This window comes from Accipiter gentilis, chromosome Z (genome assembly GCF_929443795.1).
Source record: "Accipiter gentilis chromosome Z, bAccGen1.1, whole genome shotgun sequence".
Taxonomy (NCBI): Eukaryota; Metazoa; Chordata; class Aves; order Accipitriformes; family Accipitridae; genus Astur; species Astur gentilis.
This window is the reverse complement of record NC_064919.1, coordinates 68,735,365-68,749,477: the sequence shown is the minus strand read 5'-3', so window position 1 is coordinate 68,749,477 and position 14,113 is coordinate 68,735,365. Positions and strand designations below refer to the sequence as shown.

The following is a 14,113-nucleotide window of genomic DNA, read 5'->3' as shown; positions in this document are numbered from 1 at the left end:
ATACTATGCCCTCAGACCTCTCCTATTCCATAAACCGTGACCAACCCTACCCATCACCCATGTGCTTTATCCACTTTACCAATCCCACCTGCCTCAGTCTTCTACCTCAACACATGGAAGCAAGGAGGAGTCGCAATTTTTGACCTTGTAGGGCACAATAGGCCAGGGTATTGGGAGCTGGGGCAAAGCATAGCAGCAGGTTATGCTGATTGATGTTGTGATTAATTAATCAACTGACTAGCAACAAATGACTTCAGGTCAGAAGCAATTAATCTTTGGAAGTAATTGCCTGTGTTGAATGTTTACCAGATAAGGAAGGGTATGCCTGACTGTTTGTGCCAAGGAAGTAAACATCAAATGCTGCATAGTAGTATGTGTACCACAGTCTGGGAAAATCTGTTGTAAATACAGTAGAACTTGCTTTACAGGATTATCAAGTGAGCAAAAGAAAAAAACCATGGAATCATAGAATCATTTAGGTTGGAAAAGACCTTCAAGATTGTCAAGTCCAACCATCAACCATGCCCACTAAACCATGTTCTGAAGTGCATTGTCTATATGCTTTTTGAATACGTCCAGGGATGGTGACTCCACCACTTCCCTGGGCAGCCTGTTCCAATACCTGAAAACCCCTTCAGTAAAGAAATTTTTCCTAATATCCAATCCAAACCTCCCCTAGCACAGCTTGAGGCCATTTCCTCTCATCCTATCACTAGTTACTTGATAAAAGAGACCAGCACCCACCTCACTACAACCCCTTTCAGGCAGTTGTAGAGAGCGATAAGGTGTCCCCTCAGCCTCCTTTTCTCCAGGCTAAACAACCCCAGCTCCCTCAGCCGCTCCTCACAAGACTTGTGCTCCGGGCCCCTCAACAACTTGGCTGCCCTTCTCTGGACACACTCCAGCACCTCCATGTCTCTCCAGTAGCGAGGGGCCCAAAACTGAACACAGGACTCGAGGTACGGCCTCACCAGTGCCGAGTACAGGGGAACAACCGCCTCCCTGCTCCTGCTGGCCACACTATTTCTGATGCAGGCCAGGATGCCGTTGGCCTTCTTGCCCACCTGGGCACACTGCTGGCTCGTATTCAGCCGGCTGTTGACCAGCACCTCCAGGTCCTTCTCTGCCGGGCAGCTTTCCAGCCACTCTGCCCCAAGCCTGTAGCGCTGCATGGGGTTTTTGTGACCCAAGTGCAGGCCCTGGCACTTGGCCTTGTTGAAAGTCCTTATTCACTCTAAGACTCAACCAAAGAAGGGTAGAAAGCCTGTGGGTGAGTAACAAACCAAGGAGTGAATCACTCTGAGGCACAATATCGGCTGCCGGCAAACTACCGGAAGAGTGGCTGGAAAGCTGCCTGGTGGAAAAGGACCTGGAGGTGTTGGTCGACAGCCAGCTGAATATGAGCCAGCAGTGTGCCCAGGTGGGCAAGAAGGCCAACGGCATCCTGGCCTGCATCAGAAATAGTGTGGCCAGCAGGAGCAGGGAGGTGGTTGTTCCCCTGTACTCGGCACTGGTGAGGCTGCACCTCGAGCGCTGTGTTCAGTTTTGGGCCCCTCGCTACAGGAAAGACATGGAGGTGTTGGAGCGTGTCCAGAGAAGGGCAACCAAGCTGGTGAGGGGCCTGGTGCACAAGTCTTATGAGGAGTGGCTGAGGGAGCTGGGGTTGTTTAGCCTGGAGAAAAGGAGGCTGAGGGAAGACCTTATTGCTCTCTACAACTACCTGAAGGGAGGTTGTAGTGAGGTGGATACTGGTCTCTTCTATCAAGTAACTGGTGATAGGATGAGAGGAAATGGCCTCAAGTTGTGCCAGGGGAGGTTTGGATTGGATATTAGGAAAAATTTCTTTACTGAAGGGGTTTTCAGGTATTGGAACAGGCTGCCCAGGAAAGTGGTGGAGTCACCATCCCTGGATGTATTTAAAAGATGTGTAGATGTAGCACTTAGGGACATGGTTTAGTGGTGGACTTGGCAGTGTTAATGGTTGGACTCTATGATCTTGAAGGTCTTTCCCAACCTGGATGATTGTATTCTATGATTCTACTCATTGGAGTAGCTTTCACTTTCTTCTACACATTTTAGCCACAATGAACCAGTGTTATTAAAGTATTTGTTACCTACCTAGGACATTAAACTTTGCAAAGAAGGATGGAGACTTCAGATTTAGCAGGGGTAGAAGAACAGCAATCAGGTAAAATGGTACTGTTTGTGATTTGTTCCACCACTCCTCGAAGAGTTCAAAACCAGTATTGTTGCCAGAAGAGAAGATCACACTCTTGTTCTGTGGTGGGTGACTGCCAGCAGCACTTGGACAAATGACTGGAAGAAAGAAAAAGAAAAAGAACCCCAGGTGAAAATGGTTTCACTTGCATAGAATCTTCACAGCCAAGATCCCATAATTTCTGGAGTGTTCTACCTATGGGAAATAAGACCACTCAGAAGCAATGTTTGACAATTCAGTTCCTAACTTCTATTTGTTTTTTTATCAGGAGTTCAGTGCTAAGGTTTCATTGCTAGGCACCCTGCACTCTAAGCTGGTAAGTGCTATGTTTTTTTCAGCTGAGCACAACAAAGATGCTATTTGTCTGACACCTGAGCTAGGGCATAGGATCAGCCTTCAAGGTCACATACCTGTAACTAGGTGTGTTCAGTGCCTACATGCATCTGCTGGAATCAAGTCATAGGAACACACCTCTGCATCTGGCTGCGTATTTAGCTTTGTAATCTGTCCCTGCACACTTCAGTAAGATCATATGAACCAAGATGCAAGCGCATCGGTGTACAGAAGAGCCTGTATTACTGTACATTGCTCTGGGAACACACAAACTAAGGATGACAAGAAAGCTACTACAACAATTGGCAGGTCTAAAACTCATGCACTAAACCAAAATACCCTGTCATCTTGGTGCCGTGCCAGGTGCAAGTACTGCTAGACAACAAAACGGAAGCAATTTATGCACCCATAATATATGCACCCATAACACTGCCAAAAGGGAACATCTCACTGCTGTTACATGGTGGTTGATCAATGGCAGCTCTTGAACAAGTGACTGGAACAAAACCAACCAAACAAAAAGATCCCGTGATAAAAATGTGTTTATTTGATTTTTGTTATAATCAGCATTTCTTTCTAACACATGCCTACAAAGTTACATGTTGAAATATGAACCTGTGTTATTGCTCTTATAATGTCTTATTTTAAATTTTGGCATCCCGCAATACTTGATAGCCTCCCTCCTACATTGGCTGCACGCCTGTTCTGTTACAAAGGCAAAGGTGTAAAAAGTGTCCTGCCAAATTTTTGAGAGACCATTATGTTACTTCCAGTTTTCTCATTTGCTTTCTCTCCATTGCTTATAAGAGGACTGTTTCACAGACCTTGAAAAATGCTTTTGTTGTTACTGATCTCCTTGGTAGCCCTGAATGCCCTGCCAAGAGTCATCTGAGCATCTGGCAGCCGTTAATTTTGTGAAGCAGCTGCTTTAAATCTTCCAGTTGCTGGAGGATGCTGTGGAATATTGTTGTCTACTTTGTCTCCAAGTTATACCCCCTGCTGCATTAAGAATGGGACAGAACAGCAGAAGCAGGACAGAGCACAAGAGAAAGAGCACTGCAGCAATTGGTGCCTTGCTGGTAAGGACTGTAGTAGAAACAGGATTCAACGCTAGCTCAAATGCAAATCAACTGGTTTTCAGAATTTATTTCTCAAATCCTTTGCCTGACTCCAAGAGCTGCCCTCCAGAAACACGGCTGCAGCTAGTATGACGTAGCTGTCTGGGTGGTACTGAAATGTTTCCCCATTCCCCTAAGCACCCAGGATACAGAAAATTTTCTGCTTTGTAACAAAGCACTACATGTTCAGTTACTATATATAGGTAGCAACATCAGAGGCTGACAATGCCTAGCTCCTGCCTTCATTCTACATTATTCTGCTTACTTAAGAACTTGCAACAGACCTGTCTTCATACTTGACTGCGGTTTCTTCCCTTAGTTGTGCAAATGTCAGACTCTCCACAAAACACAAGCGGATGCTCATTTAGCCTGACATTTGTTTCTTTCTGTGCTGAACATCATTAAAGCTGTTCTTAGGGCATTTTTGTAAATAAGAATGTTGCTATAGACGTGGTGAGGAGCAAAGATGTCACAGCCAAGATTTTAAACAGTAAACAGATCTGATGTGCCTTAACTTTAGGGTGCGAAAGATAAAATTCCTTAAGGCAATTCCTCACTGAGCAACTACTGTTAAGAGGTCTAACATTCATGGTTTTAAGGAGGATCTGTCTGGGTATACACACATTTGTAATTTGCTTTTTAATCCTTATTCCCACCCTCGCTTACTTTTTTTTTTTTTCTTTTCAACTATTAAGCTTTCCAAGTGTGTGGTTATTTGTGGAAGTACAAATCCCAGATAATCAGTACAAAGTACAAATCCCAGAAAATTACAGTTTTTTAAAAAACAGGTAGTTAGAACTTATTATGTACGCTTTATAACTGGAATGTGGTTAGGCATGGAAACATGATGATCTGCCTTTAAACCCCCACCCCAAACCAGGAAACAATACTAATAAGTGCTCTTACCTTTGTTACTTCCATTCGTGCCAGGAACAATATCTGTTACATTAATGTCATGCACAAAGTCTGAAAAGAAGAAAATCTTACTATCAATGCCCCAAACCTGCTGTTAGGCTTTTGTCTGTTGACTTGATAAAAATTAAGTACGTAAATCTTTTCGAAAATGACATCAGATGCGCTTGCACTTCTCCCAAGCCCAAGTGGATGTTTTAAAACTTTCTTTTAGAAGTGTTTTAAAGTAGCCCCCCACTGCACTACTTTCTTCTCAGCAGCCCTGTCCTTTTATGAAGTTCCCAAGCCTCCCCTCCCAGCTGCTCATTCCTGTTTCCCCAGCACACCTCCACTTGTCCCAGCTCCTCTGTCCGCAGTGTTGTACAGTAGGTTAGTGGGGAGATGCGTCTTAAAACCAGTCTCTTTTGGGACAGAAAAAGAGTGCATGCAACTACATCCTTAGTCCAGATGGTATTATATGGAAAAAGCTTCCCCTACTAATTTTTCTCATCTTTTTCTCAGAAGAGACTCCGTGGGATGCTTTTTTCCATGTTGTATTTTAAAGAAAGGTATCTCTGGAAAAAGATTTAAGTCTCACTGTCTACAGTCATCTCTAGTAGTATTTTGTTTCCAGTACACCCCTGTGCTACTTTATTGCTCTGCCACACCAGGTATTTCTTAGTTTCTGCAACTTCACCAGTATGAGAGTGTTGGATAGCAATTTCCTTATATTTATGTATATACACACACAGAAAATGCCCATCAGCTTGGAAATTTAATTAGTGTGTCTCTGGTTAAAATTTGCTTCTGCTGCATGTGGGTGTATTATGCACACAGAAAATCAACTGCGGCAGTAGACCTCAGATCTTTTTAATGCAATTAACAGCAACTTGTTTCCATAAAAAGAAGTTTTGTTCCCACAAGACTTTTTTCTATTTTTTGTTTCTTCATTTTGATTTATGACACCCTGAATCACAACTGAGTTTCTTATACTTACTGATATCAGTTCAGTTCAGCAATCAGAAGATGTAACTAAAATAATTTGTCACCTCCTCACTTCACCACTGCTTTGTTTTACTAGTTAAAATAGTACCTAGTGTGAAGCCATCAAAAGAACTGATAGCTCTTAAGAGAATTAGAGCTCTTTAGAATTAGTTATAGATGGATATCCAACCTATGTTTCCTCTGTACTTAGAAAGTGTTTTAGGACTAGCAATTGCATTTTTGGATTTATTTGTTTCATAAAACAAACACAAAACAAAAAGGATGGGACACCATCTTAAAAAAAAAAGAAGACAGGATATCATACTTATAGAATCATAGAATCATTTAGGTTGGAAAAGACCTTCAAGATCATAGAGTCCAACCATCAGCCATGCCCACTAAACCATGTTCTGAAGTACCCTGTCCACTCCCTTTTTGAATACCTCCAGGGACGGTGACTCAACCACTTCCCTGGGCAGCCCATTCCAAAGTTTGACAAGCCCCTCAGTAAAAAAAAATTTCCTAATATCTAACCTAAATCTCCCTTGCCTCAGCTTGAGGCCATTTCCTCTTGTCCTATCTCCAGCCACCTGACAGAAGAGACCAACATCCACCTTGCTACAACCTCCCTTCAGGTAGTTGTAGAGAGCAATAAGGTCTCCCCTCAGCCTCCTTTTCTCCAGGCTAAACAACCCCAGTTCCCTCAGCCACTCCTCACAGGACTTGTGCTCCAGGCCCCTCACCAGCTTGGTTGCCCTTCTCTGGACACACTCCAGCACCTCCATGTCTCTCCAGTAGCGAGGGGCCCAAAACTGAACACAGGACTCGAGGTGCGGCCTCGCCAGTGCCGAGTACAGGGGAACAATCACCTCCCTGCTCCTGCTGGCCACACTATTTCTGATACAGACCAGGATGCCGTTGGCCTTCTTGCCCACCTGGGCACACTGCTGGCTCACATTCAGCCGGCTGTCAACCAGCACCCCCAGGTCTTTCTCTGCTGGGCAGCTTTCCAGCCACTCTTCCCCAAGCCTGTAGCACTGCATGGGGTTCTTGTGACCCAAGTGCAGGACCCGGCACTTGGTCTTGTTGAACTTCATACAATTGGCCTCAGCCCATCGATCCAGCCTGTCCAGATCCCTCTGTAGACCCTTCCTACCCTCAAGCAGATCAACCCTCCCTCCCAACTTGGTGTCGTCTGCAAACTTGCTGAGGGTGCACTCAAACTGGCTTACAGTTCTTGCATTCTTTGCGTACTACTAATTTCTAGACTATCCTCCCTTAGGAAATAAATTTGTTCCCACCTAAATTGTGTGTGCAGATTTTTAAAAAAGTCATCTGAATGTACAAGAAATACAGTAGACTGCATAGAATAACTTAGAAATGCATGGCTGGAAGATGCCATTGTGTCAAACCTACATCCTATTACCCATTTTATAACTTAGTAATTAAGTAGCCACAAGGAAAGTTAGGATAAGAATCCAATGATTGAAGTTATCACAGAGCAAGCAACTTAAATAAGAACCCCTAACAAATATAGGTAAGTGATAAAAGAACATGCCAATCTAAGGTAAAAGCAGGACTTTTTTCCTAGAAAAGGAACTGTTTCAATCATTCTGAAGTTTGCTTATTAGAATTAGGAGTTATTTGGTTAAGAATAATTTAGGATTAAAGTGCTAACCTTATTAAAAAAAAAACAAAGTCTAAAATGAAATGGCCTTAACAACGTATGAATTAGGTCAGCTGTAAAATATACCAGTCATTAACCAATAAAGTATGTCCTTCAGGGATGGTGGGAACTCTAATTAAACATTGTTTAAGAGGTATATATGTCTGTGCTGTTATTTGCCTCAAAGATTTGTTAATTACTTTCAAAACAGAAACTCTTAAATCTTAGTTGTTCTATTCAACGCTATGAGTCAGATTTTCAAAGCTCTCAATTCCAACATTTATTCCCACAACTCTACATACCTAATTGATTGTATCCACAAAAGCTTGTGTGTCTGTGCATGTACAAGGGTGTAAATAACCAATGTTTTCTTTTGTAGCAATGCCAGACTAAGAATTGCTCTTACACTCTGCTACAGTTCAGCATTCCTTCAGGGACACTTGCAAGAACCTTCTATATGGCAGCACTCTAAGTGTGCTTGTTGAAATCTAGAATGAAACTAGATTTTTTTTCCATTAATCTGGATCATTGCAACAGCCTAGCCTGTTATGTGGCTGTTCAAATAGTTACACCCATGCAAACAAGGAGGGAGTGAAAATACAAAGTGGAAACAAGCAACCAGGTTTGGGTTGTTTAAACTACACCAAGAAGCCTCATTACTGGCATGCAAATCAGGTAATTGGTACTTTGCCTTTGATTAAAACCACACTTCAAGAGAGAGACTGACAAACTGACTTTGAAAACATACATGACTGTGCCCATAATCACACACATAGTTACTTATTCTCACTTGACTTTTCACACAAAGTAACAGAAAAATGAAGATTAAGTAAAATGGACAAATCTTTTTCAGTATAAAGCAAAGTCTTGATCTTTCCACAACATAGCTGTAAAATTTAACCAAAAATGTGTACTTACTGTATATAAACCTTCCTGTGTTGAACAGAAAGTTGGACATAAGCACCCAATAAACAACCATGGCTCCAACAAGTGATACCATAGAAAATAAGAGGCTTGACCATTGACCAAAGGATCCAAAGTAATACTTGCAAACATCTGGAAATTCCCAGTTTGAGGTATCTATTAAAGCTGAAGAAGATACAAAACCCAGAAACATATTTAAACAAAATGTTATATTAATGAGTCAGTAGAACTCTTCATGACAGGATGTGTTCTTGTTTCAGAGTACTCTTGACAGAAATTCACAGTGCTTCCAAGGGCTAAGAAGATTGCTGTTAACTTTAAAGTTGAACATTCATAAGGCCTTTGAAGGAGCCTGAAGTGGTAGAGGCTTTTATTGTGTCTATACTACTACTTTGAGTACTTCCAGAAGCACTGGAATAAGACATGATGACAAAAATGCAGCCATGCATTTGCAGCTAAAGGCTTTTGCATGAGGTATGGCAGAGTAGGCCAGACCATGAACTAGTCCTCAACAATGCCCTGAAACAAGTTGTCACAAACTGGAGGTCTTAACTGCCTTTATTTGAGCAAGTGAGGGGTTAGTTTATGCATAAAAGCACCAACTACAAAAGCTGCAAGATGAGTTTTGAACAATAAAAGTACATTCTAAGTAGAACCACTGTTATTGAGGCAGTTGTCCATAAATTGCTTCCGACATATAATATACATAAATATTAGGGTAGTACAGACATACAACACAAGCGGATGCAGCTACAGCCCAAGCTGTTCCACTGCGGAACATGATCAGAAATACAGGTAGAGAACTGGACAGTGTTTATGGAGCAGAAGGGAAGCCTCTAACTCTGAAAGTCCCCAAACACTTAGTAAGTGAACATATGAAACCATGCTTGCTAAGAGTTTGGGGTTGGCTATAATACTTAGGTTCCAGAGAACTGAAGGACCATCTAATAAGGGAAGACAGATATTTACGTGACAGAGCTTAGATCAGACTACAAAAGTAAGGAGACATTCAAAGGAACAGCTTTTATTTGCAGGTCAGGATTAACATATTCTAAAGATACAGACAAACTAAGAATCTATTAGATCTCTCTATTCCACACTTAATGGAAATATCTCCATTATGAAGCTTTGTATTTCTTACGTATCATTTTCCGTGATTTCACAACTCTGTAGCAGCAATAAAGAGTCAAAATGCCCATCAGTAAGATGAGAATGATTCCCGAAGTAAAGCCTGCCTGTTAAGAGGGAGAAATACATTTTACTTTATGAGCAACACTACAGAAAAATGAAGAGCAAGCCATGTTGGCAAAAACGTTTGCATACACATACACTTTTAATAGTTCTACCTGTTTTATTCCCCATGGGATACTTAATATAGATGTACCCATCATAGTATTCCATATCATAAATCTAGGAAGAAAAGAAAAAAGCCAGTGAATAATTTAAGAAGCACTCTTACTTCATACTACCCTCTTAGCTACAACAGTTATGCATACAATATAGAACATTCACTAATAATGCATTTTCTGGCTAATATATGGCAAGGTGCTTAACATACATTGTCACTACACTGGAGTTTTTACCATAGCCATCTGTGCAACTGTCAACTTTAAAAGCAGTTCCTAACGGACTGTATACATAGATTTCATCAGGAGCTGGAAGTACATGATCAGGAGCAATCTAACAAATGGGAAAAAAAAAAAAAAAAAAGACTTATTAGTAACACCAAAATAACTATTGTCCCAAATACAGCAAGCCAATGGTTGTAAATCACAAAATCTTTCAATGAAAAGTGCATTAAAAAAAAAAAAGGTTGCCCTACATTAATTTTCTCCCCATGAGAAAAAAACAGCTGATAGGATTTTTAGCTAGACAGCAGAAAAACAGATTTTTCTTCTACAAAATGTGTGTCACATACTATGCACAGACTATATTAGTTCAATCATTGCAGCTGACCACTGCTTAAATCCTCTTATAGATGGGAGAAATGAGTACACACATTTGAGCAGCCTGGACCACTGTTAAAAAAATTCAAGCTGTTTGTCTGTTTTCTGTGGATGGTGAAGGCATTGCACAAAAAGTCAATCACAACTTGTGATAACACAAGACCTTACTAAGGCACTCAGCTACTGGATATTTACCTCAAAGCAAGCTGCAGAGCAATCTTCCCCCTACTTTTATTCGTGCTTCTTTTATAAACCTTGGCTGTGGAAGACCCAACATGCCAGACACCACTCATTTAATCCGGCCCTGTCTTTGCCTTACCAATGCCCTGTCTGCAGGAGACGTGAGCCTGCTGTAGTAATGAATTCGCTTATTCATTGCTGAAGCTTCATCAGTGACTCTTTGCATGTCGTCATTCACACTGACTATATTTGTAGGCTCCACATGAAATGGTCTAAAGGAGGGGAAAAAAAAGAAAAAAAAAGGAAAACCCTTAAAACCCTAGAATACAAGAGCTACCATGCAACTCAGAAAACAGCTTAGCATCACTCAGGATGAGTCTGTCATTCACTGACACAAAGCAAATGCAAAAATGTCACTGCTATAAGGTAAGCTGCCATCTATGAAAGAATCATGTGTTTGTATCATCCACTTTAAAATGGCCTCTTGTGCAGATTCTGTGGGGCAACATAACATCAAAATTCAGACCTAATATCCAGCCTATTAGTTCTCAACAATGAGTCACCCCAGAACTACATGTTAAATAAGCTTGGCCAAGCTTATTAGTGCTTTTAACCAGTGTTGCCAGAACTACTGATGAGGAACAGAGGTAGAAACAGAAAGCATGAGAATGCAGAAGCAGAAAAGAGACAAAGAGAGGAACGAGTGGTGGTAATGAGGACCACCTATGAAAAAAGGCTAGGAACTACTAAGCTACCCCAAAACACTGTAGGAAATTGTGTTTAATGGGGAAGGAACCAAGCCCAAGTAAGTCCATGTGTTCATACTATTTTTAAGCCAATGCAACCAGGAATGGAATTTGTCACAGAACATGAAACAACAGATGCCCACTCGCAGTTCTGAGCTACTTCATGACTTCCTTTCAGATTTAATTAGGGTAATCACAGAGAACAGACTGTCAGCAACAGAAGTTCTACTCTCTCATACAGAGATGTACAGAATACAGGTGGTCTCCCTTACCTCTTCCCCAGATGAGTTCCGACTGCAGGCACAGTCACAGCCACTAAAGGAGAAAGCAGCCACACCACATGCCCCTTGTTTTCTCTACACACACATAGGTACAGAGCAAGCAGAATGAAAACTGCTCCTGGAGTTTCAACACAACACAAATCAGCTTCTCACAAAGGGCGCTACCAGAGATATGCAATGTAAGCAAGATATTGCAGATTTTTTTTTTTAATCAAGTGTAATTTCCTTCCATATAGGCATACTATACCATTGCCTAAATGCGACATTCACTCCTAGCACTTACAGGCTAATTTCTCACATAAGAGCGGAGATACTGGTGGCCTATAAGCCTTGATATAGGGGGTTGGGTTTTTTTCCCTTTCACCAGTGCTTTTAATTTCTAAAGCAATCTCATCAGCTTTCTGATCTTCTTCTTCCAGGTTGATGTTTAAATCACTCAGAAACAAGAACTAGCCCAAAACCAGAACCCACAAAAGTACAGATCCCAACAAGTTTCAGGCTACCAAGAGCAGAAATTAGGTCAGCAATAAACCCATGCCATTTTTCCTGTAATACGAGCAGAGCCTATTTGAATTGACTGTTTTTCAATACCCATTTCTGGCTCTGACTACAAAGGAACTTGGTCAACCCCTCCTGCCCCAGCTCTCAATACTGTGACAAAGGTCCCATTCTCTTTCCCAGTGAATCATTAAGCATTTGCACCATGGCACCACCTTTCATCTGGAAGGAAGAAAAGGAATACAGCTCTGAAGTTGGTTGTTATATCTTTGGAAGACATGAAGGTAGGTCCTTATTCCTGTGTGCTTAAGGGGACACAGCAGGCAAGAGTATTTATGGGACTAATAAAAACTGACAAAAGTGGAAACCAGAGAAAAATAACTTCCTTCTCCACAAATTCATTCTTTCATCTTAGACTTCATTAATTCTTGCATCTTCCTTCATCATGGAAAAAACAGCTTAGGCTTACTAAGCCATTTCCCACTCACTGAAATGAAAGTGAACACATTTTCAATTTTTAAAGCATTCTCAACTGACTCTTTTTTTCCATGTCTATGACATGAAGGGGGAAATTCCCGTTTTGTGTGTGGACTTCTGTGGTGTTCTTATAAACAATTAAGAGAGATACCGCAATTAAACAGGAATACATTTTAAGCAATACCTTTATTACTCAAGGCAGAGGCACACAGGGCTAACTAATTCCATAGGTTTGTAACGTACAAAAATACTCAAGGACCGTCAGCTCTAAAGGACTTCACTTATTTTAGTTTAAAATTTATTGGGCTGATCCAATCATTGGACACTGCTAAAAAATATTTCATTAGAAGACTTGTAAAATAAAGACTGTTATTATGAAAACAGGAGATGTAATATGTTTAAATCCCTCCCCACCTCCAGTCAGCTCTCTGCTGTTTTCTTTTTGGATGACTGACACACAAATTATATTTAGAACATGAAAAGTATGTGTTTTGCTGATTTTACAGCAGCTGCATAGTGTGAAGAGTTTCATGAGGACTACCTCTTTTCCCATCTCCAGTTAATATTATTAGTACATCCCCATAAACTTCTACTGCTACTGTCGAAAAATTACACTGAGACACTAGCTTCAAAGTGAGCAGATCTGTGGCAAAGATTTCCTTCAAAATGGTGTTTAACAACTGCTGACATTGATGTCAAAGAAAATTCTTTCAGACTGGAAGACAGTGGGAGATTATTTTTTAAAGCAGTTCAAATTAAAGCCATGGATGATATTAAAATTAAAATAACAGAAAACATGAATCCAACATCCTATTTTATGGGGAAAGCAGTGTTGTTAGTCAATGACCAAACAAATATCAAGAAAAAGCTTCAGGTATGGCAAAACCCCTATCTGTCTGTAGGCAAGAAATTCTTTACAGAAAGGTATTTCATTTTCTTCAGTATTATGAAGAAAGTCTGGATTGAACAAGCAATTTATGGTCCAGCACAAAACAGAAGGGTATGATCCAGAATCTAATCTATGGGTGAGGAAAAAAAGACTAAACAACCCCAAAGAAATTCTGTGTTGCTGCTGCTTCCTGCCTGGACGGCTGCACATGTTTAATGCTGCCAGTATTTGGGCTACTTCGCCTCTTGATCCCTTCTGGTGCACATCTGTTGAGAATGAAAATTATCTAAAGCAACAATTAATTTTCTTTTTCGTAGGGTATCATTGCACCGCTAGTCTTACTGAGCAAGTACCTACGCTAAAATAGACTGTCCACCCATCAGTTTTACAGTTATTAGAGAGATCTCTTTGAAACATCGGTCTGACCTGGAAGCTATGCGGGCAGGCTGGGATGCAACCTTCCTCCCTGATCTCTACTAGGAGAGGGTAGCAGTCTGTCTAGGATCAAGGTCATTTCCCAGCCCCCAGCTATACCTAGATCAAAGACTGGTTGTTGGGCATACTCAGACAGAAGTCTGAGAAGCTCTCAAAGAAGTTTCCAAAGACTGAGATTTTCAAAGCGCAAAGCAAGTAGGATTAATCTGGGGTGTACTTTGGAAAATTCTCTTCAGGGACCTCAAGTCTGGCAGACAAGCACTCTGTAACATCCAAGCATCAGCAGCTGCAACAGATTCCTAGAAAACTTTCTGATTTATACAGGCAATCACATTATATCTCTCACGTGGCAAAATGATTATGAAAAGTATGTGGGACAATGTGATCTGGGAAGAGGAGAGGTTCCATGACTGGAGGGTGTGACTATCAATGCAAAACAGCGCAGACAATTTCCATGCATTGAGATAAGACTATAGTGTCCAAATGAATTCATTATATCCATACTAAAAAACACAATTACAATTTAT

General features: G+C 41.1%; 1 protein-coding gene across 5 annotated transcripts in view; it reads right to left on the bottom strand.

Annotated features, from left to right (window-relative positions):
* The window catches only part of SLC38A9 (solute carrier family 38 member 9), a 54,957-nt gene that overhangs the window by 26,454 nt on the left and 14,390 nt on the right, over positions 1 to 14,113 (bottom strand). For 3 of the 5 annotated variants that reach the window (XM_049796212.1, XM_049796214.1, XM_049796213.1), the window contains exons 3-9: positions 10,400 to 10,532; positions 9,693 to 9,814; positions 9,481 to 9,544; positions 9,276 to 9,369; positions 8,129 to 8,299; positions 4,576 to 4,635; positions 2,119 to 2,316 (exon numbers count right to left, since the gene is read on the bottom strand). In XM_049796212.1, coding sequence (XP_049652169.1) covers positions 2,119 to 2,316; positions 4,576 to 4,635; positions 8,129 to 8,299; positions 9,276 to 9,369; positions 9,481 to 9,544; positions 9,693 to 9,814; positions 10,400 to 10,532 — 842 coding nt within the window. Of the gene's footprint in view, positions 1 to 2,118; positions 2,317 to 4,575; positions 4,636 to 8,128; positions 8,300 to 9,275; positions 9,370 to 9,480; positions 9,545 to 9,692; positions 9,815 to 10,399; positions 10,533 to 14,113 lie in introns of those variants that run through there. The other 2 variants (XM_049796215.1, XM_049796216.1) reach the window with 2 other exon arrangements.